Raw genomic sequence first — 26,564 nt, 5'->3', positions numbered from 1 at the left:
TAGGTATCGTAAAGATCTGACGTTTTTATTATTGTTCGAATTTTTATTGACCCAACAATAAACAATAACTCTTCACGATAGAACTGTTTGGGAGAATCCAACGCTTTCAAAAACATATTCTGAAGAACTGATATTGTCACTGAATGAACAAATGTGACAGAGGTCTACTCAAGGTACATACTAGTATATACCAATTATCAAATACCAAATACCAATTAAGCTGGTAGTTTACAAGACGAAGATACCAATCTAATTGTTGATGGACGGACAGAAGATGTACTGTAGGACGGCGGGCGATGACGGACAATCACAATCACACGAACAGCTCCGCTCTTTGATAATATTTCATCACTTTATGAGAATATTTCATTTACACACTAAAGGTCACCAAATCGTAATTTTTAAAGTTAAACATTTTAGTTAGTGCAGACGTTATAATTATTCACATCTATGTGTTTAATATACTATTAAGCAGTGTATTCAATAAACAGACAATTCTTAAATAAAACAATGTAAATGGCATTAACAAATTTCGCAACAGAAGCTAAATAATTAAGTAGATATTGAATAAAAAGTTATAAAAAACAATAATACTGGGTTTCAGGGACATATAATACAAAGTGTTCCACTGACTTCAGTGATGCACTTTGAAATACTGGTATATTTCCCCTAATACTGGTATATTTCTCTATGTATAACTCACGTGACTACTGAATCATCTACGTCACTTTGTGATACACATTTTTAACCCTTTGTGCATCACATTCCTTCTTTATATATTATCTTACTATTTATATATATTTTTACACAATTGCTGCGTTTTAATTTTGAACCTAAAGGATACAATTTTCCATTGGCTACGGGTAATGATCAATTAACATAAATTATGCAAAAGGTGGCACAAATGGACTTTGGCATTTAATGAGCCAATAAAGTGTGTTGTACTGCTAGATAACTCATGAAATTATTACTTAATTATTGAACTAGTATCAATATATAAAATTAAATTAATATATCTTACAATATAAACCAAACAAGAAATAATGAGACGATTTTACATGAAAAAGAGGTGTCTAGTATATCGACCTTAGACCATTATATACATGATATATATACACAACATAATACTGAGTGGCACACTGTACACTGAACATACAGATAATATGTTGCATCACATCATGTGCTTGGCTTACTTACTTATTTAGAATAAAGCCAGATGTTATTTTGATTCAGTGAGTATCATATATGATGTATTATGATACAAAGTGTTCTTTTACATTTGTTTTCCTAAGCTGTTACTTGTAGCATGGAATGATTCACTTCTTACAAGCTTGTACTATGACATATTCGCACATTTTGTGAACATTGGGGATATTCATTCTATTGGTATAACTAGTATAAGGATAAACTGCATAAATCAACAGATAAAATAAACAATTTGTGTTAGGCTGCATTTAGAAAATACAAATAGTGTCTTAAGGTACACGGTCAATGAAAATGAATGGTAATACAACGTTGCACCCAAATTTCAAAATGTTACAATATAGATCAAATAGGTTTTCCCATTGAGGAGAATGTGATAGTGCTACTGAAAATAACTACTAATGTACGGTTTTTGTGTTTTGAATAAAGACTTTGTTGTAGTTGTATAGAGTTCAGCACATTAAAACACACTTGACACTTTAATTTCCACGCGTTGAAAGACTAATATCATTTACAACCAAAACATTGATATGGTGTGTTTCTCATGTGAAGTATGCATCATAGAAGAATACAAAATATGCACAATATAATATTTGTTTATATATCGATTGTTATTTATAACTAATCTTCAAAGCTTGAATTGAAGCTATTGGAGTTATTTATAACTAATTCTCATATAAATCAGACATTTCATTTTCAATGAAACCTTTTGTGAATTGCCAATTTGGCGACACCTGCTTGCTGACCGTGTATCTTAAACATATTCAACTTAAAGTTATAAATCACTGAAAATGGAAAAGTTTAGATAGAAAGTTACAATATCTTATTGCATATAATTAGGAGGTGGACTCATCGGGGATATTCTGTGACAGACAGAATCCCTTGCTGAGGAGATAGTAAACTGTTTTGTTGATGTAAAACTACTCCTATGAGAACCAGAGTAAGTTGGATTGTGGTAAATAAGATCAAACCCAGTGATGCGGTACTTGTTTTTCTTCTGCCTATCGTGGCAACAAGCACATGCTGCTTTCCATTGATCTCTCACATCCTTTTGGTCAAGGCAGTAGAAAACGAAGATGAAAAACCCTTGCAGAGAGTTGAAGATGCAGAACATGTACTGAAATATGAGCGAAGCATCGCTTATAGCGAAGAATCCAAATGTCCAGGTCAAACCTAGTAGCACCAGAATACAGAGACTGTTTCGAATCTGCCATCCAATTCTCTGATGACGAGGTTTGTCTACTGCGGTAACTTTGGATCTTTGACATAGTGTTTTAATAACCATAATGTACACTGATATATTGTAGAACAAGATAATCCCTATTGGTATGAGGTAAGCATAGTAGAAAGGATACAACGCCATGAAACAACTGAAATAAAACCATATGTATATTCATTGAATACGATAAATGTGTGATAAACTTTATAGTAACTATTTATAATGTTGGATGAATTAAATAAACTGCTGCATTATGTTTATATTATAATGTTGGATGAATTAAATAAACTGCTGCATATGTATATATTATCTTTCCGTCAGACTTACAAAGGGACATATATAATACTAATAGTATGATAGCAATGAGAATGATGTAATACTTACAAGTCATATTCGCTAACATGGTAGTTATCCACATCTAAGCAAAGCAATATCACAACAGGAATCAATGGTAAACCTGCATTGGAGAAAAACAATGACAATTAAGCCACATGCCCATGTTCACTCTCAGACTAATGTATTACTAGTCTGAGGTTCACTATAACGAGGATTAGGAAAAGTGTTAGCAATTATATAAATAACAATTAATAACAAAGTATCGAGTATATGTGAGGAAGACTATTAATCCTCTTGTAAATTCTGTACTTTACGAAAACCTAATTGTGTCAATTTCGGAATTTCGAAAGCCATGTGATCACACTGAATCAAAAAGACGAGCTGTAGTCAAGTTCAAGGATTCTACAATAGTTTGAGATTAAAAAAATCTGTTTTGGGAAATCTAAATAAATTATTTGTTGGATGAAAGATAAAAAGTACTTTGACTTAATTATGTATCTGCTGTTGATATGACAGCATCTTTATCAGCTATAGAAGCTTATTCTCATTTAAAAACAATCATTGTTAAGCCAGCATTATACTGTGACTTACCCCAAGCTACAAGAGAGACTTTCAACATAAAGTGACTTATGTAGATTGGCATGACACGAACACAAGCTAGGTACATATTGAATGCCTCTACCGCCATCCACATAAACGTTGTCAGGGTGAAATAATGTAACAGTACAGCCACCGAGATACAACCAATGTAGCTCTGTGATTGATCAATACCACAGAGAAACACAATAAGTAGACAGAGCAGGGAAATACACAAATTTATCAAAATTCTCTGTGGCCTTGTTTTTCTCAATTTCCTGAAATAAAATAAATGAATGAGTATAAACAAACTTATTATATATATTCTAGAAAAGGTTGATGGGGTAGTGAACAGTATGAATTCTATTCTGAATTCTTGTATTACATGTTTTTGTTTTTTGAATTTTCTGTTTTCACAATAAAATCTGATTTTAGACTCTGTAATACCATTGTTCAGAATAAGTTTAATTGATGATGTCATTTGAATATCATTCAATCTCAATCACAATACATGAATATCAAAGATGCATAACTTTATCATATTGATTTATAAGACTCCCAATTTGAATAACACTGAACATACCAGTAATTTATTCAAATAAACTGGTATTTCTTCAAACCAAAATCTGATACACAAATTTGGTACACAGTTTAGAATACCTTTGTAGCTCCATGCAATGTATTTTGCAGTACAAAAAATAATGCAGTTATTCAAGAAGTTCACGGCTGAGGTCTATGATTGCTTAGATAAAATGTGTACACACATAACATGTAATACACACATTATTTGTGTCCTTAATTTACTTACCTGAATGCGATGTATGTACACATTGTTATCAATAATCCTACTACCGAGATAAGGCAACCCACTCTGCTGATTACATCCAATGCAAACATATGGATTAATTCCATTGGTTTTCTTTGCATATCCTGGATAGAGTATCAAAACACTGATTATTACATACACCAGTATACATACATCTTGTCAAAAACATTAGGTACTAGAGACAAATATTTAAGACATGACAAACAAACTGGAAATATTCATCTCATAAATTGATTGAAATTCCACAACGCATAGGCAATTTCATCAACAAGGTCAAACATTTTTTAAACAAGCTGAATCACATATTGTGAAATAGTTCAGTGGGTACTGAATGAAATTAATGAAGTATAAGCATTTGTCCAGGTCAATATTATTATTTGTAGAAACGTACCCACAAATTTATTGTTTAATGTATTAAATGTCATCAACTGGTGTTTCATGATACATGCAGTGAACAATCTTGAAGAATTTCAAGATTATGAGTGTTGAATTTAAATTGTTAACAGTGTGGAGGTTTCACCAATCTGTAATAATTCAAATATGCAAATTACTGCTCAAGAACTTTAAGACATTTTGCATACCAACATTCTAGATAAGAAGTGTTGAATTCAAATTAAAGGAGCAGCGTTTAAGTTGTCTTCACATTGTTAAAATTTATTAATATATGCAAGTCAGCATACAATTCACACATCTTCAACGAGAACAGCATGGTTAAAATTATATGCACAAATTTCAACCTGAATCAATTGAAAGTTCATCAATGTTTCTTGAAATAATAAATTGTTATGTAAATTATGTTTATGAGTACTTACCATGAGAACTGCAAAGTTTGTGAGATGATAACAATGACATACAACTCGTTGGTTTTTAACATGATCGAAATGACAGCCCTCACTGGACCAATCACCATAACCATTATTTGCATCAAAATCCCAATAGACACACTGAGTACTGTCATACACGTCCTCGGATGGTATCTGTTCAAGAACAATATTGTGAGTTTATATACTAGATTATAATGAATTTTGAGCACAGATATATTTTCTAATTGGCCATATTTACTCAGATCCGAAACATCAGGCCTATGTGAGCGACAGGGGGGGGGGGGTGTGCCCACATAACCAGACAGTGGTCAATCCAAAGGTCTTTGCATTCGAACAGGATCTATAATTATTGAATGAATTATTATACATATATTTAATTCATTTGTGACTTCAATGGTAATCTATATTTGCATTATTAACATGTTGTATTCATGAAGTAAATAAAAGTCATTATTGTAAGTTTTAATAATAATATTTTTAAAATTAAGTAATTAATTATCATATCAATTTTTATATTTTAATAATTAACAATTGTCACATTTAGATACAAAGAGTCATGGTCATATATTGGTGTAATTTACTATTATCAATGTTGCTAAATGTTAATTGATGCAGAACAATTAAGCAACTAACAACAATTCATACAAGGGTATTAAAATAACATTTGACACTACTATCTTGAATAAAATTAGGGTGTTTTCAATATGTGAATCTGAAGAACTAACTACATTTATTCAGAGTTGAGTACAGGCCATGCTGACTAGATGTTTGCAGCACTGGGTCTAGCTTCTCATTTGGCCAACCCTCATTGGTCTGACAATCAATGATGTGACAATTGAGTGACAGTACAACAACCCATCGATGGCACGTTGATCAAAAGCGCATTGATCAGTCAATGCAAAACACATACATATGTGCTTGACCATCAAAACATAATACTTAATTAGGCCACAGTAATGTGTAGTACTGTAGCAAGTTGCAGCATCCATTACTTTTAAACATGCAAGTGCTTTTTTTAAAAGTGCATATGTTTTTTTTTCTGTCATCAGTGTTAATAATTCCTTTTATGCGATAATTAATAACTTACTATGAATTAATATTAATAAACCAATTGCCAGTGTATATAATGGCATTTTGGACAATTTACTTGATCTAGAAAGCTGCGATATCATGGATATCATCATGTTGGTGTGAACACATTCTTTTAGACCGTGACACACAAGTCATGCCTCAGTTGCGATATCGATTAAATGGCAAGTAATTGGATGGCTTCAATAAAATTCTATTGTATTTTAGTAGTACTATTAAAAAAAACCCAAATGTATTTAATTAGCCTTAAAGATTTCCAGTTCCCAACTGAAAAGTACATAATAAAAGTTATCCATGATGTCAAGACCCTGGATAGGTCCTGTTTTTTGAATCTCACAATGTCCCCTGATTGGCTGGGTAATGGTACATTGTAGGTGGTATAACAGTAGCTGAAAGTAACAGTGATAATAGTCTATCGACCATTTTTAATCGAATCTGAAAATAAAATTATGTGCATAATGTCATAATATCCAATTTCCAATCTATCAAACCATTTGGCAAACTAGATTTTTTGTTTTTAGTCTGTTTTCTAGAAATAATAAAAAGAATTCAGTTTTCTTTTAATATAATGAAAATTTCAGAAAGCCTCTTCCATGAACATTTCGAAAAGTATAACAACATTTATGTTACTATATTACTGTGTTGTCCTATCCCATGGAAATCCCATGTCAGCAAAGTTATATGACATACTGTGACTCCACACATAATTAAACAAGCAGCCTCTCGGCTGAGATAGCTCCGCTGTTAGCAAGGCACATTTCAATTGAAGAACTGAAGATATCATTAGAAAATGAACAATATGTATAGTATGTATAGCAATCGGACTTGCTGTTTTTAACAAGAAGTCAAAAATATCACTTTTTACCAAAAATGACAAAAATATTCACCAAAATTAGAGAATTTAAGATATCATAACGAAATGAACAAACCTGAGAAAGGTCCACATGTAGTATCTATATATGTGAAATCAAAGCAATTGAACTTTTGCTTTTTAACAAGAAGTCAAAAATATCACTTTTTACAAAAAATGACAAAAATATTCACCAAAATTAGAGAATTAAAATATCACCACGAAATGAACAAATCTGATACATGTAGTATCTATATATGTAATATTAAAGCAATTGGACTTGCTGTTTTCAACAAGAAGTCAAAAATATCACTTTTTACCAAAAATATTCACCAAAATTAGAGAATTGAGGATATCATCACAAAATGAACAAATCTGAAAAAGGTCCACATGTAGTTCCTATATATGTAATATCAAAGCAATTGGACTTTTGGTTTTTAACAAGAAGTCGAAAATATCACTTTTTACCAAAAATTACAAAAATATTCACCAAAATTAGAGAATTGAAGATATCATCATGAAATGAACAAATCTAAGAGAGGTCTACCCCAGGTACATACATACCAAGTATCAAAGCATTCAGGCTTGTAGTTTTCAAGAAGAAGTCAAAAAAGTAAAACATTGACACGGACGACAACGAACGACGGACGCTGACGGACAATCACTCATATGATAAGCTCCGCTCGACAAAGTCGACAGCGGAGCTAAACATGGATAAAAGCTAGCAATGCCTTCACAATCTGCATGGCAAAGTAAGCCTATTTCTTGAAACAGGCTATTACTATTTGTTTCCTAAATATACACACATAGTCATGTGCCATTTCCAAATCTCTATCACTTTCTCTGTATATACTCTCTCTTTAATACAAAAGATGAAACACTTGAACAATGTCCAATGTATTAGACAGAAAAAAAACAGTAATAAATATAATGGTGATAGTGTTTATAAAACCTTAACATACCGTAACTGGTAACAAAGTAATTTTAACAGGATCTTTAAGGTTCTTGAGTTGCCGTCCAGCTATGCTTGCAGATATGACACGAGAATTCACCATGGTAACCAAGTCATTATTGGCTGATGAGGAAGAAATAGATGACTGGAATAATGCAGCACTCTGGAAAATGATGAATGTGAACCTGGTCTCTAGAAATTAGAAAAGAAAACAAATAATATTAAACTCATTTTAACACTTCATAAAATATGAAGTTCAGACGCCTTGATTTAAATTAAAACTGCAATTAGTGATGGTTACCTTCCATTGTCAATCATTTCCGTCCTGAATTTTACTAGACGTTTGTGATTATAAACTTTTAAAATTTTATAAAAATTAATTATGTTGCCTTAGTGATGAAGATCAATTAACAGTATTCCAAATACAGCATATCTGTTAGATTCGGTGTTTAAGAAAACGTGTGTTTCAAACAAGAATTACGACATTTGTTGTTTTGCAATATAGTTTTTTTGCAATATATATATTTTTTTTCTAGAAAAAGAAATATGCTAATCACCAATAATGCAAGATGTGTATTATGTTTTATTTGATGAATGCAGCACAAAGTATTTTCTGCCTGCTGTACTATTTTATAACACTTTTTCCCATGATGCAATTTGTAAAGCTGAATAAAGCAGTTCGAAATCGTACACATTTATATTGCAGACACTGAGAAATAATTTTGGTAATACTACAGACGTGTCTCCCACTTATCCGGTACTAATTAACTATTAGTGCTATACCACTGGTGAGTCTGATTTTCATCACTGATCTATTACCACTATAGACATGCCCATTAAAACTTACTGGAATTAATGGGCGAGTCTTCGAGTATGCTAGCTGGCAGTCTAATGGAAGCATCAGTCATGTTCTCATCAATATCGACTGGACTGGTTACAGCTTTTACAGAGAAGTTTGTCGATGACGAACCATCTGCAATTGATACAAATCCAACACCATTTGAGAAAGAAGATGTATCATCCTCCAATACTTGGAATCCAATATGCGTTGCTACTTCCTGCAGAGAATTCTCACTGGTGCTCATCTCTACTTCATCTAGATAGGTTTGTAACGATTGTAACGTCTTTATGGATGATTTCGTAGATTGTTGACTTTCACCTAAAACAGCTGGGTCCACGTTCATTAGGTTGTTAACAGAGTTCAATAAATCATTACTGACCTGTGGACAAATGTGGACAATCATTGTTGTTATTGTTACATCCCTATGTATGACTTATTTCAGTGATCACAGTTTAAACACTATTAGGCTTATATATACTAGAGGTGGAAGATTTTAAATTTATGAATATCAGATTTTCAAGAATTTCAAATGTTTTAAATTTTGAAGCAGTTGAAAGCTCATTGGAAGAATTCACCCTGGCATTTGTGAAATTATGGGTCCTTAATCAACTCTAGTGTGTATATTTCAGACAAAATACAATTACAATACTACATAAATTACAACATACGAGTGAGCTGTTTGTTCCAGACACAATATGGACAAGAACATCAGCAGAGTCAGAAACACCATCGACAGTCAGGTTGAGAAAATCCTCTGTTAAGTCACATAGTTCATCAGCAACTCTCTTCACATTATCATCAGTGATTTCTACCTACAATTACAAATTAATGTATGTTATAATATGAAATATGCTATCAATTAGTAAGATGGGCCCAATCGTGCACTGGGATATATGGGCCAATAGTGCACTGGTATGTATGTTGGTCAATGATGACAATAACATTACACCAATATTGCACTAGCATGTATTTTGGTCAATGATGACAATAACATTACACCAATATTGCACTGGCATGTATTTTGGTCAATGATGACAATAACATTACACAAATAGTGCACTTGTATGTATCTTGGTCAATGATGTCAATAACATTACACCAATAGTGTACTGGCATGTATGTTGGTCAATGGTGACAATAACATTACATCAATAGTGCACTGGTATGTATGTTGGTCAATGATGACAATAACATTTCATAAATAGTGCACATGTATATATGTTGGTCAATGGCGACAATAACATTGCATCACTAGTACACTAGTGTGTATGTTGGTCAATGATGACAATAAAATTACATCAGTAGTGCACAGGTGTGTATGTTGGTCAATGATGACAATAACATTTCATAAATAGTGCACATAACTATATTTTGGTCAATGACGACAATAACATTGCATCACTAGTTAACATTGCACCACTAGTATACTAGCGTGTATGCCAGTCAATGATGACAATAACATTACATCACTAGTACACTGGTATGTATGTTGGTCAATGATGACAACAACATTACACCAATAGTGTACTGGTATGTATGTTAGTCAATGATGACAATAACATCACATCAATAGTGCACTGGTGTGTACGTTGGTCAATGATGACAATAACATTACAACAATAGTGTACTGGTATGTATGTTGGTCAATGATGACAATAACATTACATCAATAGTGCACTGGTATGTATGTTGGTCAATGATGACAATAACATTACATCAATAGTGCACTTGTGTGTATGTTGGTCAATGATGACAATAACATTACACCAATAGTGTACTGGTATGTATGTTGGTCAATGATGACAATAACATTACACCAATAGTGTACTGGTATGTATGTTGGTCAATGATGACAATAACATTACACCAATAGTGTACTGGTATGTATGTTGGTCAGTGATGACAATAACATTACACCAATAGTGTACTGGTATGTATGTTAGTCAATGATGACAATAACATCACATCAATAGTGAACTGGTGTGTATGTTGGTCAATGATGACAATAACATCACATCAATAGTGAACTGGTGTGTATGTTGGTCAATGATTACAATAACATTACACCAATAGTGTACTGGTATGTATGTTGGTCAATGATGACAATAACATTACACCAATAATACACTAGTGTGTATGTTGGTCAATAACAATAACATTTCATGAATAGTGCACATGTATATATGTTGGTCAATGATGAAAATAACATTGCACCACTAGTACACTAGTGTGTATGCCAGTCAATGATGAGAATAACATTACACCAATAGTGTACTGGTATGTATGTTGGTCAATGATGAGAATAACATTACACCAATAGTGTACTGGTATGAATGTTAGTCAATGATGAGAATAACATTACACCAATAGTGTACTGGTATGTATGTTCGTCAATGATGACAATAACATTACACCAATAGTGTACTGGTATGTATGTTGGTCAATGATGACAATAGCATTACATCAATAGTGCACTGGTGTGTACGTTGGTCAATGATGACAATAACATTACACCAATAGTGTACTGATATGTATGTTAGTCAATGATGATAATAACATTACATCAATAGTGCACTGGTGTGTATGTTGGTCAATGATGACAATAACATTTCATAAATAGTGCACATGTAAATATGTTGGTCAATGACGACAATAACATTGCACCACTAGTGTACTGGTATGTATGTTAGTCAATGATGACAATAACATTACACCAAAAGTGTAATGGTATGTATGTTAGTCAATGATGACAATAGCATTACACCAATAGTGTACTGGTATGTATGTTAGTCAATGATGACAATAACATTACATCACTAGGACACTGGTATGTACGCTGGTCAATGATGACAATAACATTACACCAATAGTGCACTGGTATGTATGTTGGTCAATGATGACAATAACATTTCATAAATAGTGCACATGTATATATGGTGGTCAATGACAACAATAAAATTGCACCAATAGTGTACTGGTATGTATGTTAGTCAATGATGACAATAACATTACACCAAAAGTGTAATGGTATGTATGTTAGTCAATGATGACAATAGCATTACACCAATAGTGTACTGGTATGTATGTTAGTCAATGATGACAATAACATTACATCACTAGGACACTGGTATGTACGCTGGTCAATGATGACAATAACATTACACCAATAGTGCACTGGTATGTACGTTGGTCAATGATGACAATAACATTACACCAATAGTGTACTGGTATGTATGTTAGTCAATGATGACAATAACATTACACCAATAGTGTACTGGTATGTATGTTAGTCAATGATGACAATAACATTACACAAATAGTGCACTGGTATGTATGTTGGTCAATTATAACAATAACATTACATCAATAGTGCACTGGTATGTGTCTTAGTCAATGATGACAACAACAGCTTACAAAGTTATATTAATCCTACTTACCTCACTCAATTGTTCTAGTACCAAGTTGATATTGCTGTCTTTACCACAGTCTTGTTCATCAACTTCCTCCCACAATGCACCAATTGTAAAGTTTCCTGCACATTTTCTAGATGCCATTTCCTGTCCTCCTACAAATTAGAACAGGAAAAATATACAAGCATGAGTTAAGAGAGTGTTAATTTTGTGTGTGTATTTCACTGCATCACGATTTTTATTTCTTCTATGCTACAGAATTCTATTTATTTTGAGGTAATGCAATGATTGGATTAGACATGCTTACTGTATTGTTTGTCAGCTGGACACCTTTCCAATGACTCTGCTTGCTGACCTGCAATAGTTTCTGGCCATGTAAAGCCATTAAATTTTTCGGCTGGACAGTACGCTATAGACAAGAGAAAAATACAAATAAATTATGATGAATTCAGACAGTGTAATAACAGTGAAATAGACACTACTTATAATACTATACTCGTCTAGTATAATATATTATAATCCCCACTATATACTAACCTTCGGTGAACACAGTGACTATGACTGCATCTGACCATGATGTGCCAAACATATTGGAGGCAGAACATCTTATATGATAGCTACCTGTCTGCATACCTAAAAACCTGGTAAATGTGTGGAAAAGCATTCTTCAATAAGCGTACAGGGTAATGAAAACAAGTCATTGTTAATGACACAGTCCCCGTGCCAAATTTTGTGATCTGACATATCAATTTGATGCTGATGAAGTCATTGAGATTAGATTGAAACCATTAATAGGAGATGGATTTGTAAAAAATTATGATTTAGTGCTTTTACACAAGAATTGGACATTGGGCAGTCATATTGAATCAAATTACAAAAAACAAGTGGCGTATACAACAGATTGTTTATTTACATCAAAACATGTGTTCCGTGTAGTAGTAATATGGCCAAAAATAAAAACAGCCGTTATTTGGCCATCTTTGATCTGATTATGAAACACACTGATATGTATGATGTATGTGCCAAATTCGAATGAAAATGGTACATAAATTATGGAAATATAGTAGTAAGGCCAAAAAGTCAGATTGCTGTCAATCGGCCATCCTTGACCAGATTTTGAAACAAATTGTTATGGACATGCATCCTAACATGTATAAAGTACATGTATGTGCCAAATTTGAATGAAAACTGACAGAGCACTTCCAAGATACCGCATAAAAAACAAAATAAGATGCATCTTTGATCCAATTGCGAAATAAATTGTACTGGACATGTAACCTAACATGTATAATCTATGTACCAAGTTTGAATGACAACTGACAAAGCATGTCCAAGATACAACATTTTCAAAAAACAAGATGGCTGCCAGTCGGCCATTTTGAATCAAATCGCTAAACCACTGCATGTGCATATGTCACACATAAGGTAATAGGCACATGCAAAGAATGAACGGAATCGGTCCACAGGATTCTGAAATATTACTATTGACAGACTGACGCACGAACGGACGGACGAACGGACAGACTCAGGAACTCACGGATGGTCGGGGACATGTATCCTAACATGTATGATCAATGTACTAAATTTGAATGAAAACTGACAAAGCATGTCCAAAATACAACATTTTCAAAAAACAAGATGGCTGCCAGTCGACCATCTTTGATGCAATTGTGAAATAAATTGTCATGGACATGTATCCTAACATGTATAATCTATGTACCAAATTTGAATGAAAACTGACAAAGCATGTCCATTTTGGCCAGTCGGCCATTTTGAATCGAATCGCTAAACCACTGCATGTGCATATGTCCCAGATAAAGTACTAGGCACATGCAAAGAATGAACGGAATCGGTCCAAGGGATTCTGAGATATGACTCCGGACGGACGCACGGACGAAGACCGAATTATAAGTCCCCGTTTTCGGACTTCGTCCGAACGGGAACTAATAAAACAGACCACTATGATACATCAAGTGTACTTTAGAACTATACGTTTCATTACTCTTACTAAAAAACATACAGGGCACTGTGATTCAAGGTGTTTCTAAAAAGTCAATAATAACATTTTTTACCAAAAATTACACAAATAGTCATTAAAAATAGAGAATGGAAGGTGTTGTCTTGAAATTATCAAATCGAGCAGGATCCACCCAAGGTACCTATACCAAGTAAAGCAATTGAGTTGGTAGCCAAAAATGGCATTTTTCACTCAAAATAGCAATTGTCACAAAATGAACAAATCTAATAGAGGTCCATCCAAACAATTGAGCAAGTAATTTTCAAGACAGAGTCAAGAATAGAGTTGTTGACAGCTGTTGAATGGACAGACAGCTGTCAATAACTAACAATCACTTATATTAACAGATATGTCATCTTTGATGACAGTGAAGCTAAAATACTAATAAAAATTGATCAAATTAGCTTTTGAGATACAAATTTATGTACAATTAAAAGCACTGAAATTTTGCAAACATAGTAAATGGCATGATTAAATTTGATTGCATGAAAAAACCAGTACTGAATAATATAGTAATATATACTGGTGTTTAGAGATTACCTGAACTGAGGCAGCTGTACATTTTGGTCAATTCCATTGACAAACCATTGTATAGTTGGTACTGGACGACCACTGATCTGACATTCTAAAATGGTGTATTCATGCTGCAGTATATCATTTTGCAAACTCGACGAAATAGAGGCGTTGGGTAGAACTGATATGAACAAGAAAAGAATGGAGCAAAAGAGAAATAGTAAAGTGAAAATAGATTGGAAATCACCAAAAATATAATAAATAGTAAAAAAACTATAATCTTAGGATTTTATTAAGTATAAAAATTAAGTATTTGAGAATTAAAGAAAGCCAAAAGATAAGGATAATCAGAGAGAAAAGAATGAGAGTTAGTGTTAGTAGAATTGTTCTCATCTAAAATAAATGTCAATCTACTATTTTCTCTTTAGTAGTGATTTAATTCACTGATAGACATAAATATCAACATCTGAGCAAGGTAATTTCTTAGCTATAAGATTCTAACAATGTCAATATATTTAAATCCATTCATGTTTGGAAAGGTTGTTTATATGGTATTGATACAGGTTGACAATATTTATATGACTCTCATGATGTATGTCAAAGTTGATTCATTAATCTGGTAGGGTAAATAATTCTCTAACTACTTTTTGAGAATTTTTCCAGATGTTTTGCAAAATTTGTTGTTGTTGAAAACTCTTTAACTCTTTTTGTTTTCTCAAATTTTCAGCTAAATTTTATTTTTCCTACCACATTCAGTTTTCAACTAAATTTTTATCTTCTGTTGATTTTTTAGGTTTACTATTTTTAAGTTACTCTCACAAAAAATAGACTCAACCACAGATAAACAAAAATTTCATTGATTTGTATCTCAATCCATTTTCTCGCATTAACCCATTTGTCATTTTGCATAATTACAGCTTTACTCTTATATTTATATATTCATGATTTGACGACCAGTTTGACTAAACGATTTTTCATATCACAATAACAAAAAAATATGAACTCACCATTATGGCAGACTTGGTATTCATCATTATACCAAGTAACACCGGAACATCCATGATTTTTAACCCTTGACAAAGAGTTCATCCACTGGAAGTAACCCGATAAACAATCACCATTTTCACTAACATTACAAGATGTTTTAAACTGACGATATTCTAATGATATACACGACTGACACTGATTATCATAAAGCGATCCGTCGTCGAGACGACTCAACCTTATTTTCAAAAGGTTCCCTTTGTAGATTTTCAGTCCTGATTCTAGTCGCAAAGATACTTTCTCTGAGGAGCACTCTGCTGGAATATATATGTTGTAAAATTCCTCGGAGAGCAAGAATTCGTAGCTTGGTATAGGTGGATAAGAGTCGTCATCCCGTTTTTTTCGTTCACGGTCGACATCTTCGTTGTCCGAATTAGCTCCTGGTTGACTTGTTGGGTTTTCTATGACATGTTCAGGGGAACCAATCACACTCACAGGTATTTGGAGGTCACTAACCTCAGGTGCATTTGATGCCATCGTTCCACTATTGACATTGTGTTTACTCACATCTCTATTGATAGCTGTTTCCATGCTTTCTGTTGTGAAGTGCTGGCTAGCATTTTGCAGCAAAACAGTGACCAATTGTCCAGAGACAGAGACGATTGATTCAACGTCAATTCCAGACTCTTCACTGCTGTGAACCTCTGATAAAGTTAGTTGCTCAGTGATTGGATGAATGGAGCTTCTTTCCCCTTGCATGCCTGTACGTGCAACACTTCTTTCCGATGTAAACCTAGTAAAAGTGCTTTCTGTACTCACAGTAGTTTCTATTGAATCTTGGTTACCAACCATTGATCTGGTTGTCGGGATGGAATCCAACACAGCACTGTTCAAAGGAGCCGATGTCAGTCGGGCAAACTGGTACAATTGCGTTATGTCAATGATCTCCAATTGAAATGAAACAAGTTTGCCATCGTCTGAGTTACAAAGTGTACTATACTCGTAATCAGCATCAAGGTGACCATCGTCTGTGTAACTGTACTCTTCAATCGGTGTATAAAACATTGTATTATCAATATTTATGGTCATGACTGTAGTATCATGTGGTACCACTATGACGCCGGGTAGGCCACCACTCTGCTCACTCACTTCACCAACTTGACTGCATTCTGTTAAAAACCTCATTTCTTTCTCAGCATGTAAAGCACATTCATTGTCTACAAAGAAAAGCATTTAATTTAATTTAATTTTATTTTATTGGAAATAAGTTTTAATTTAATTCATTTCAGATTAATAGTAGATGTTCCTACTTGCTAAAGTGATGCGGAAAGAAAAACACTTTAAAGTTTATTGAGTAGAGTAGGTCATTCATATAAAAACAAAGTAATTTAGTGAAATGAACATTGAGGGTGCTCATTTACCTGTGACCACACTTTGCGACTTAATAGTTCCTCAGAAGTTTAATAACAATGTCTGTACTATCAAAATAGTGAATAAACAAACATCAGAAACTGTAGCTCCTGCAAACCACTTACCATATAAACTTATAGTAATAGGATTACTGCTGTTGACCCGAGACACCATGCTATCAGCTACACACATATAGCTAAAAAAGAATCACAGATTGTATAACCATTTAATGGTATCCACTATCAGAGTTACATGCAGGTCATTAGGTCAAACAGGGTTAAATTGTAGAGCAGATTTCGGAAACCATTTTTGAGCAGAACAACATTTTGTTCATAGTTCAGAATATAACAGTTTTTTGTTTCTTTTTTTTAAAGCATTAGCAAAGTTCCACAAATCATTAAACCTACTTTACATTAAGTGTTCTACTTTTCAACTTCACTTGTTCTACTTCTACTTTTCATCCTGCAAGTTGTTGCCATGGTAACCATACAGTGATGATTAACTATGTTAAGTTAGGTTACACATGCAACAAAAAATTAGTGATTCCTATAAATTATATACAAAGTAATTAAAAATTAAACAAAAAATATCTTTGTGTAATAATTCACTTTAAAGTAAAATCGTCATGTTAGTATATTGACTGTTTTTTTTTATAGCAGTAATGAATCTAGGGATTTCACTGCCAGATTCAATATAAATGTTGACAACCTAGAGAGTTCAGTCAGATTCAATATAAATGTTGACAACCTAGAGAGTTCAGTCAGATTCAATATGAATGTTGACAACCTAGAGAGTTCAGTCAGATTCAATATAAATGTTGACAACCTAGAGAGTTCAGTCAGATTCAATATAATTGTTGACAACCTAGAGAGTTCAGTCAGATTCAATATAAATGTTGACAACCTAGAGAGTTCAGTCAGATTCAATATAAATGTTGACAACCTAGAGAGTTCAGTCAGATTCAATATAATTGTTGACAACCTAGAGAGTTCAGTCAGATTCAATATAAATGTTGACAACCTAGAGAGTTCAGTCAGATTCAATATAATTGTTGACAACCTAGAGAGTTCAGTCAGATTCAATATAAATGTTGACAACCTAGAGAGTTCAGTCAGATTCAATATAAATGTTGACAACCTAGAGAGTTCAGTCAGATTCAATATAATTGTTGACAACCTAGAGAGTTCAGTCAGATTCAATATAAATGTTGACAACCTAGAGAGTTCAGTCAGATTCAATATAAATGTTGACAACCTAGAGAGTTCAGTCAGATTCAATATAAATGTTGACAACCTAGAGAGTTCAGTCAGATTCAATATAAATGTTGACAACCTAGAGAGTTCAGTCAGATTCAATATAAATGTTGACAACCTAGAGAGTTCAGTCAGATTCAATATAAATGTTGACAACCTAGAGAGTTCAGTCAGATTCAATATAATTGTTGACAACCTAGAGAGTTCAGTTAGATTCAATATAAATGTTGACAACCTAGAGAGTTCAGTCAGATTCAATATAAATGTTGACAACCTAGAGAGTTCAGTCAGATTCAATATAAATGTTGACAACCTAGAGAGTTCAGTCAGATTCAATATAAATGTTGACAACCTAGAGAGTTCAGTCAGATTCAATATAAATGTTGACAACCTAGAGAGTTCAGTCAGATTCAATATAAATGTTGACAACCTAGAGAGTTCAGTCAGATTCAATATAAATGTTGACAACCTAGAGAGTTCAGTCAGATTCAATATAATTGTTGACAACCTAGAGAGTTCAGTCAGATTCAATATAAATGTTGACAACCTAGAGAGTTCAGTCAGATTCAATATAATTGTTGACAACCTAGAGAGTTCAGTCAGATTCAATATAAATGTTGACAACCTAGAGAGTTCAGTCAGATTCAATATAATTGTTGACAACCTAGAGAGTTCAGTCAGATTCAATATAATTGTTGACAACCTAGAGAGTTCAGTCAGATTCAATATAATTGTTGACAACCTAGAGAGTTCAGTCAGATTCAATATAAATGTTGACAACCTAGAGAGTTCAGTCAGATTCAATATAAATGTTGACAACCTAGAGAGTTCAGTCAGATTCAATATAAATGTTGACAACCTAGAGAGTTCAGTCAGATTCAATATAATTGTTGACAACCTAGAGAGTTCAGTCAGATTCAATATAAATGTTGACAACCTAGAGAGTTCAGTCAGATTCAATATAAATGTTGACAACCTAGAGAGTTCAGTCAGATTCAATATAAATGTTGACAACCTAGAGAGTTCAGTCAGATTCAATATAAATGTTGACAACCTAGAGAGTTCAGTCAGATTCAATATAAATGTTGACAACCTAGAGAGTTCAGTCAGATTCAATATAATTGATGGGAGATGAATATATTTATACAACAGTTGACAAAGATAGAATTCAATACTGAAATCTATATAATTGGTGATAGCCTAGGGAGTTCAAAGTCTGATCTATATAATTGTTGATGATCAAGGGAGTTAAAAATATCCGACTCAATATAATTGTTAATGGCCTAGAGAGTTCAAAAAGTTGTGCATGTATAAAGAATGCGTGTATTTTTTACTGTCCCATCAATTATTTTTAGTAAGATCTTATGGTACAGAAACATGAGATAAAAGAAACACTTACTTGCCAAGATGTTCTTCCTGTACATCTGGTACATGATAATAATTTGAATAAGTTGTCAGCATTTGTCCTTCTTTGTACCAATGTATATCTGGAGTTGGTTTGCCAGTAGCAGTGCAAATCAACGTTACACTCTGACCAATAACAACAGCTGTACTAGGGGTGACGTAATCGATAACTGGTGGTGCTGTGCAAGACACGAATATGTATAGAATATATTTAAAGTATAATCTCATGAAGACTTAGTTATCTATTTACCGGTACTACAATTGGGTTTAATTTCCATGGAACAGTCCTGTCTTGTTTCATAAATATTAGGTGCTCAGATAAATTTTTATGTGCAAGTTAACTACCAATATTTAACACTATTATACATCTGTCATTGTAACACCATAAGTTACAGAGTGTCGTAGTTTTGGTATTTTACAGGGTATTTTTATTCTATCATATTAGAAAATCCCAATTTCAAATATGGAATATTACGCGTTCTCTAATAATGAAAAACAACATGGCTGCCCCCAGGGTTTGGCCGGACTCCACACAAAGAAAGTTCGCTGATTCTGTTCAAATGTTTTGTATTTCGACATTCACATGATGTATCCCTGAGAGGAAAAGATGTATAATAATAACCTCATAACATCATATATAATATTTAAATCTGCTTTTTTAGGACAAAAATCTTAAATAGCTATTAAATGTGTTCATTTATGTATATCAACAAGAAAGAGAACATTTTTAAGTAAAAAAAAATTGTATATTGCCCCAAACATACCCATACAATGTATTTCTAAACACCAACACATTTTCTAAAAATAATACCAAACTGTGGTATATATATTGATGAAGGGAAAAATTAAAATATTTGGGGGATGATGAAACCTATCTATAACTGTGCCTTGTACAGTAGTACATATATGGATTGAGACTGAGGCAATGAACAACTTGACACGCCCATAAAAGTAATCTTACTATGGCATATCATAGTGACACACCTATAAGTACAACTATGTAATAAAGCAATTATCACACTAGGATATCGAAGTGACACACGATTACACAATATCAGCATACATCCTGTTTATTTACACCTACCATGCAACATACATGCATTTTTGGCATCAGTGAAAGCAACGACATACTGTGGTTAAAAGTCATGATATTGTGTCATCTAATAGTTATGACTGCGGATTACACAGCATGTGGATCCGGTTATTACCAGCTTTGCATGGGATAATTAGCTTAACTTTTAATTCTATTGTATTTGTGTAAATAGTAAAGTCACCTAACAATGGTTTATAGAATTGATTATAAACTAACAGCAATTAACAACTCATATTTATATCTGTCACCATACAAAATTCATTTTGTTGATTATTGGTACAAAATATAATTGAATGGCAAGGCTGTATGCATCATCTTGGCATTATGTCAATTTATAGATATTTTATTGGACAACAATCCAATCCTTAAATCCTTCGTATACTTAAAATCATATCAGTAAGTGAAATGTTGGATGAGAGCTGGTAAAGATAGTTCTGAGGAACATTACAGATATTAATTTAAAAATAATTTACAAGTCTAATAATAATTTTTTATACAAATCTAGGGTAGGAAATTTATTTCTAAATCAATGTCAGTTAATAATCATGTGACTTGAAGGTTAAACCGGTTTTAGAATTCAACCCCCCAAGTAAGAAATGGAATTTGACATTTGACCTTACTGTGGTTTACAACACTCACCAAAACAAGTACTGTATCTGTGCGCCATGGTGGGCAGGAGATTGTTCAATGAATGACACTGTAGTCCGGCTGATTCGTTCTCCTCTGATTCTGTCTTCCATATCCAGTACGCATTTAGGCAATCATAATTGCTTTCAAAATCACAGCTGGATTTTGAGAGTCTTGACCACATCTCAACACAGCCTGGACAGGAATTCCCTATGTTCAGAATTGGGATATGTTGATGAACTGAGTTACTGAGAGACATCGTAATGTTGATGTAGTCATATGCGCGAACTGTGAACACAACTGGTATGTCGGTGTATTTGTACTGGAATGTGTTCGACAGCGTTCGTTCACCTGGCTGAGTTTCGGGTAATACTGGTTGTACCTTGGAAGAAAAATATACAACAGGTTTAAACTACTATACAAAATCAAGATGTGTTAAATGTCTTGATTAAAAAAGTCAAATCAGAATATCTTAATAATACTGTAATATCTGTATTAGAAGTCTCATTCATAATAGAACTCGCATGCATACTTTTTGAACAATTTTTCAAACAAAAATTCACCATTTTTCATATGCGTACATGCTCTAAGAGAAAGGATATCGTCTGTTACAATCTACCATTTTAATAGAAGTCGTGACTACTAATACAGATTTTACCGTAATTTTATATCATGTATATAAAACAAGCAGCCTGTCGCCTGAGATAGCTCTGCTGTTAGCAATGCACATTTCAATTAAAGAACAGAAGATATCATTGGAAAATGGACAATACATATAGTATCAATGCAATGGGACTTGCTGTTTTCAAAAAGAATTCAAAATCATTTTTCACCATAAATGATTGTGGTTTTTAACAAGAAGTTGAAAATATCACTTTTTACCAAAAATGACAAAAATATTCACCAAAATTAGAAAATTAAGGATATCATTACAAAATGAACAAATCTGAGAGAGGTACGCATGTAGTACCTAAATATGTAATATCAAAGCAATTGGACTTGCGGTTTTTAACAAGAAGTCGAAAATATCATTTTTTAATAAAAATTACAAAAATATTCACCAAAATTAGAGAATTGAAGATATCATTACAAAATGAACAAATCTGAGAGAGGTACGCATGTAGTACCTATATATGTAATATCAAAGAAATTGGACTTGCGGTTTTTAACAAGAAGTCGAAAATATCATTTTTTACCAAAAATTACAAAAATATTCACCGAAATTAAAGAATTGAAGATATCATTACAAAATGAACAAATCTGAAAGAGGTCCACATGTAGTACCTATATATGTAATTTCAAAGCAATTGGACTTGCGGTTTTTAACAAGAAGTTGAAAATATCACTTTTTACCAAAAAGACAAAAATATTCACCAAAATTAGAGAATTGAAGATATGATCATGAAATGAACAAATCTGAGAGAGGTCTACCCAAGGTACATATACACCAAGTATCAAAGCATTCAGGCTTGTAGTTTTCAAGAAGAAGTCGAAATTAAAGCCGCAAGCGGCGTCACCGGGGCCCAAGCTGACAAGATTCTGTTTCATAATTAATGAGGTCACATGTTAGACAATCAGGTAGCTTGAATTATCAGTAACATGAGGTCAAAATGAAGTTGGTACCATGTATTTACCTGGTTTGGTTATCGAAATATGGTTTTCAGGATATATAATGAGCCATGTTCTTAATAATGAGATTACATAATCATATATAGTCATTTCTAATGTCAGTTGCATCTTTCATTCAATGTCTTCATAATGACACTAGTTACATGTCCTGCTCTGCGACAGTGTTTTAGATATGACGGCTATGCATATTAATGAGTTCACATGACCATATATGGTCATCTGTTATTTTAATCAAATCTCTTGTTCACTGTTGTCATAATAACACAGGATTCATCTTCCTAACTGCAACAGTGTTTAAGATATAATGGTTATGCATATTAATGAGTTGACATGACCATATATGGTCATCTGTTATTTTAATCAAATCCCTTGTTCATTGTTGTCATGATAACACAGGAATCATCTTCCTACCTGCAACAGTGCTTGAGATATAACAGTTGTGCATATTAATGAGTTCACATGACCATATATGGTAATCTGTTATTTTAATGAAATTGCTTGTTCACTGTTGTCATGATAACACAGGAATCATCTTCCTAACTGCAACAGTGCTTGAGATATAACAGCTATGCATATTAATGAGGTTAGAAGCCCCCCACCCCATGGGCGCGTAGCCACATGACCTAGCCATGTGCCATTAAGGGGAAAGAATGTATCTAAAGAGTAGAATACACGTACAAAATTTTATTCCAATCGGACTAATACAAAACATGTAGTTGCATAATTTCAATTTTCACAAAATCCAAGATGGCGGCCAAACCACGTGACTTATCGAAAATATATTATTTTTTCCATATGGAGTTGAGGCCAGGCATGGTAAATGTAAAAACATCTAGTAGATTCGTTGAATCACCTCTGAGAAACAAATGCCCAAACTTTTGGTCAATTTTCCTCAAATTCCAAGATGGCGGCCAAACCATGTGACTGATCTGAAATCTTTTATAGGTTTCTGAAAGAGATTGATATAGAGATGCCATGCAGCAATATTGAAAATAATCGCTCACGTGTGGCATGAGTGAAAAACTACTTCCTGTTGAGAACAAATCCAAAATGGCGGCCAAACCACGTGACCAATCATAATGAATTTCTCAAATCTAAATCTGCTCCATATGTAGAAGCTAAGCACTGAATATGAGAACATTTTACTTGGCGGTTCTGAAGAAGAAGATTTTAAAGTGTTTTTTGCCGTTCTTAGGAAAAACAAAATGGCGGGAAAAGTCACATGACCGCTAAAGTTTTTATTTCTGATATTTATTACACATGAATTGTACTATATACCATAAAAAAATCTAGACGCCTAGACCCTCAGAAAGTGGTCAAACAGCCACTTCCGGTTTTATTTCAATCCAATATGGCTGCCAAACTAATTGGCCAACCAAAATTCTGAAAGCATGTTGCACCAGTTCACATTAGGGACTAACAGCATAGAGCATTATCAGACCATTCCGTTCAGTGGTTTTCTCAAACGGCTTGACGAAAAAAGTTACGGAAGAAAGAAGAAAGAAGATGAAGAAAAAACCGAACAATAAGAATAGGGGCCACGCCCTACAGGCTTGGGCCCCTAAAAAGTAAAACATTGACACGGACAATCATTCATATGATAAGCCCCGCTCGACAAAGTCGACAGCGGAGCTAATAAAATATGATCAATTGTCTTAAGTGTGTTGTGCTATGTCTGTTTCTGGCTGACATAAAGTCTACCAACTATAGAATATTTAGTAAGTCCATAAAGTTTTGAATAAATGTTGTCATATATCATGAAAACAGAGTATTTAACATATCTTCTATACATTGCATGACAAGGTAATCACCATATACCCTTTGACCTATATTGAGACATAGAATAGATTTGTAAATACTAAATTTGTCTATCGATAGCCTAGTCATAAATTGTTGTTAATTTTTATTCCCCCATTAACCATTTTAATGTTTTATTTTTTTGTGTGTTTTACTTATTTTTTTCCTTTTAATGTTGTATTGTATCTCAAACAAATATAGAAGAAATGCCATATATTGAATACAGTCAAATGCACATAACAGACACTGAATGTAGTAATACTATTTAAAATATTTTCTCAGAAATATGTCAAATTTGAAAACAATATAAAAAAATTTATATTTTTTTTTTTCGAATTCACTGAGCACAGGATTTTGCACAATAATGCAGTTGTGTTTTTAACAACTGTACAAAAAGAAAACAACAAGCCAACAATGGCCACCAGTGGGCAATTTTGAATCACATAGTCAATAGTCCAATACATCTGTATATCTATGACATGATCTACAATGAATATATAAAATTTGAACATAATCAGTCAAAGTATGTCAGAATCACATTCATTAATAGAAAATGACTGTGAGTCAGCCATTTTAAATCCAATCTGAAAAACAAAATAAACAGGGACCCATAATCTTTTATGTATGTACCAAGTTTGAACGAAATCCATCCACAAAAGACAGAGATTTTTACATGGAATGCCAGAATCGAAATGCTTGATTTTCTGATGATTTTTTAGCACAAAAATGGCCACCATTCAGCCATTTTGAATCAGATAGTCGAACCAATACCATTTGTTTATCTATGACATGATGTATAATGAATATATAAAATCTGAACGTAATCAGTCAAAGCAATGTCAGAGATATGGCACTAAAGCCGTATTCCCTAAAACAAAATGGCCACCAGTCAGCACGGATGCACACTAGGACTCACGGATGTATGCACAGTAATCAATCCATGAGTCCCCGTTTTTGGACTGCATGTATAGGGGTGCTAGACAGAAGAGAAATACTAGCTACACTATTAGATATTAGTTATTAGATATTATCACACCACTATTACAGCAAGTCTCAGAAGTATTGGGGCAGCCAATTTGCAAACTGGCTAGCGAATTGGCTAACTGCTTGGGTTTTGACTAAACGGTTGGCTTTCGAATCTCGTTGGCGCCGGTTTGTGATCGCGTCCACTCTTGGCGAGTCTATATTGCACTAGGGGACATGCAATGTTTTTACGCATCCTCAGGCTGGTACATGTCTGGATCCCCACTGATTTGAGCCCGAAAATGGCCACAGTCAGCTGGCGTGATAATATTATTAATGAGATTAATCTACCGATATTTATTATATGAGGTTAACCTTCTTGAACACTGCTTGACACTAAATAGACAAGTTGAGAAACAGTTTCCTAGGGAGAAAATAACAAACTTTCACACTCAAACGATCCGTTGGGGTAACATTAAGCCAACCGCTGAAAAAATCGACCTCATTCGGCGTTTTTGTGTGGATACGGAAGAGCATAGAACACTTTCCCTGGTATATTTGAAATTGAAATCGCCATCTAACTGTAAGACCATTGCCGAATAGCTTCTAAAGTATGAGGATCGTCCCCTACTGTTATATAGATTCGTTTTAAGTGGGCGTGACCACAAGACGGCGCCAGCGAGATTCGAAAGCCTACTGTTTAGTCAAAACCCAAGCAGTTAGCCAATTTGCTAGCGAGTTTGCAAAT

General features: G+C 33.4%; 1 protein-coding gene across 1 annotated transcript in view; it reads right to left on the bottom strand.

The window, feature by feature from the left end:
* Nucleotides 1–438: 438 nt before the first annotated feature.
* Nucleotides 439–26,564, bottom strand: part of LOC144363018 (uncharacterized) — a 32,658-nt gene continuing 6,532 nt past the window's right edge. The window contains exons 4-19 of the mRNA XM_085497355.1: nucleotides 21,440–21,839; nucleotides 19,703–19,886; nucleotides 17,176–17,246; nucleotides 15,664–16,857; nucleotides 14,684–14,837; nucleotides 12,664–12,767; nucleotides 12,434–12,535; nucleotides 12,154–12,281; nucleotides 9,385–9,528; nucleotides 8,723–9,095; nucleotides 7,886–8,067; nucleotides 4,973–5,137; nucleotides 4,143–4,264; nucleotides 3,350–3,612; nucleotides 2,807–2,879; nucleotides 439–2,573 (exon numbers count right to left, since the gene is read on the bottom strand). Coding sequence (XP_085353481.1) covers nucleotides 2,027–2,573; nucleotides 2,807–2,879; nucleotides 3,350–3,612; nucleotides 4,143–4,264; nucleotides 4,973–5,137; nucleotides 7,886–8,067; nucleotides 8,723–9,095; nucleotides 9,385–9,528; nucleotides 12,154–12,281; nucleotides 12,434–12,535; nucleotides 12,664–12,767; nucleotides 14,684–14,837; nucleotides 15,664–16,857; nucleotides 17,176–17,246; nucleotides 19,703–19,886; nucleotides 21,440–21,839 — 4,206 coding nt within the window. The 3' untranslated portion in view covers nucleotides 439–2,026. The remainder of the gene's footprint in view (nucleotides 2,574–2,806; nucleotides 2,880–3,349; nucleotides 3,613–4,142; nucleotides 4,265–4,972; nucleotides 5,138–7,885; nucleotides 8,068–8,722; nucleotides 9,096–9,384; nucleotides 9,529–12,153; nucleotides 12,282–12,433; nucleotides 12,536–12,663; nucleotides 12,768–14,683; nucleotides 14,838–15,663; nucleotides 16,858–17,175; nucleotides 17,247–19,702; nucleotides 19,887–21,439; nucleotides 21,840–26,564) is intronic.

This window comes from Saccoglossus kowalevskii, chromosome 3, assembly GCF_978046115.1.
Source record: "Saccoglossus kowalevskii chromosome 3, keSacKowa6.1, whole genome shotgun sequence".
In the NCBI taxonomy this organism is placed as follows: Eukaryota; Metazoa; Hemichordata; class Enteropneusta; family Harrimaniidae; genus Saccoglossus; species Saccoglossus kowalevskii.
The sequence above is the reverse complement of the archived record's forward strand: the minus strand, read 5'-3'. Positions and strand labels throughout refer to the sequence as shown.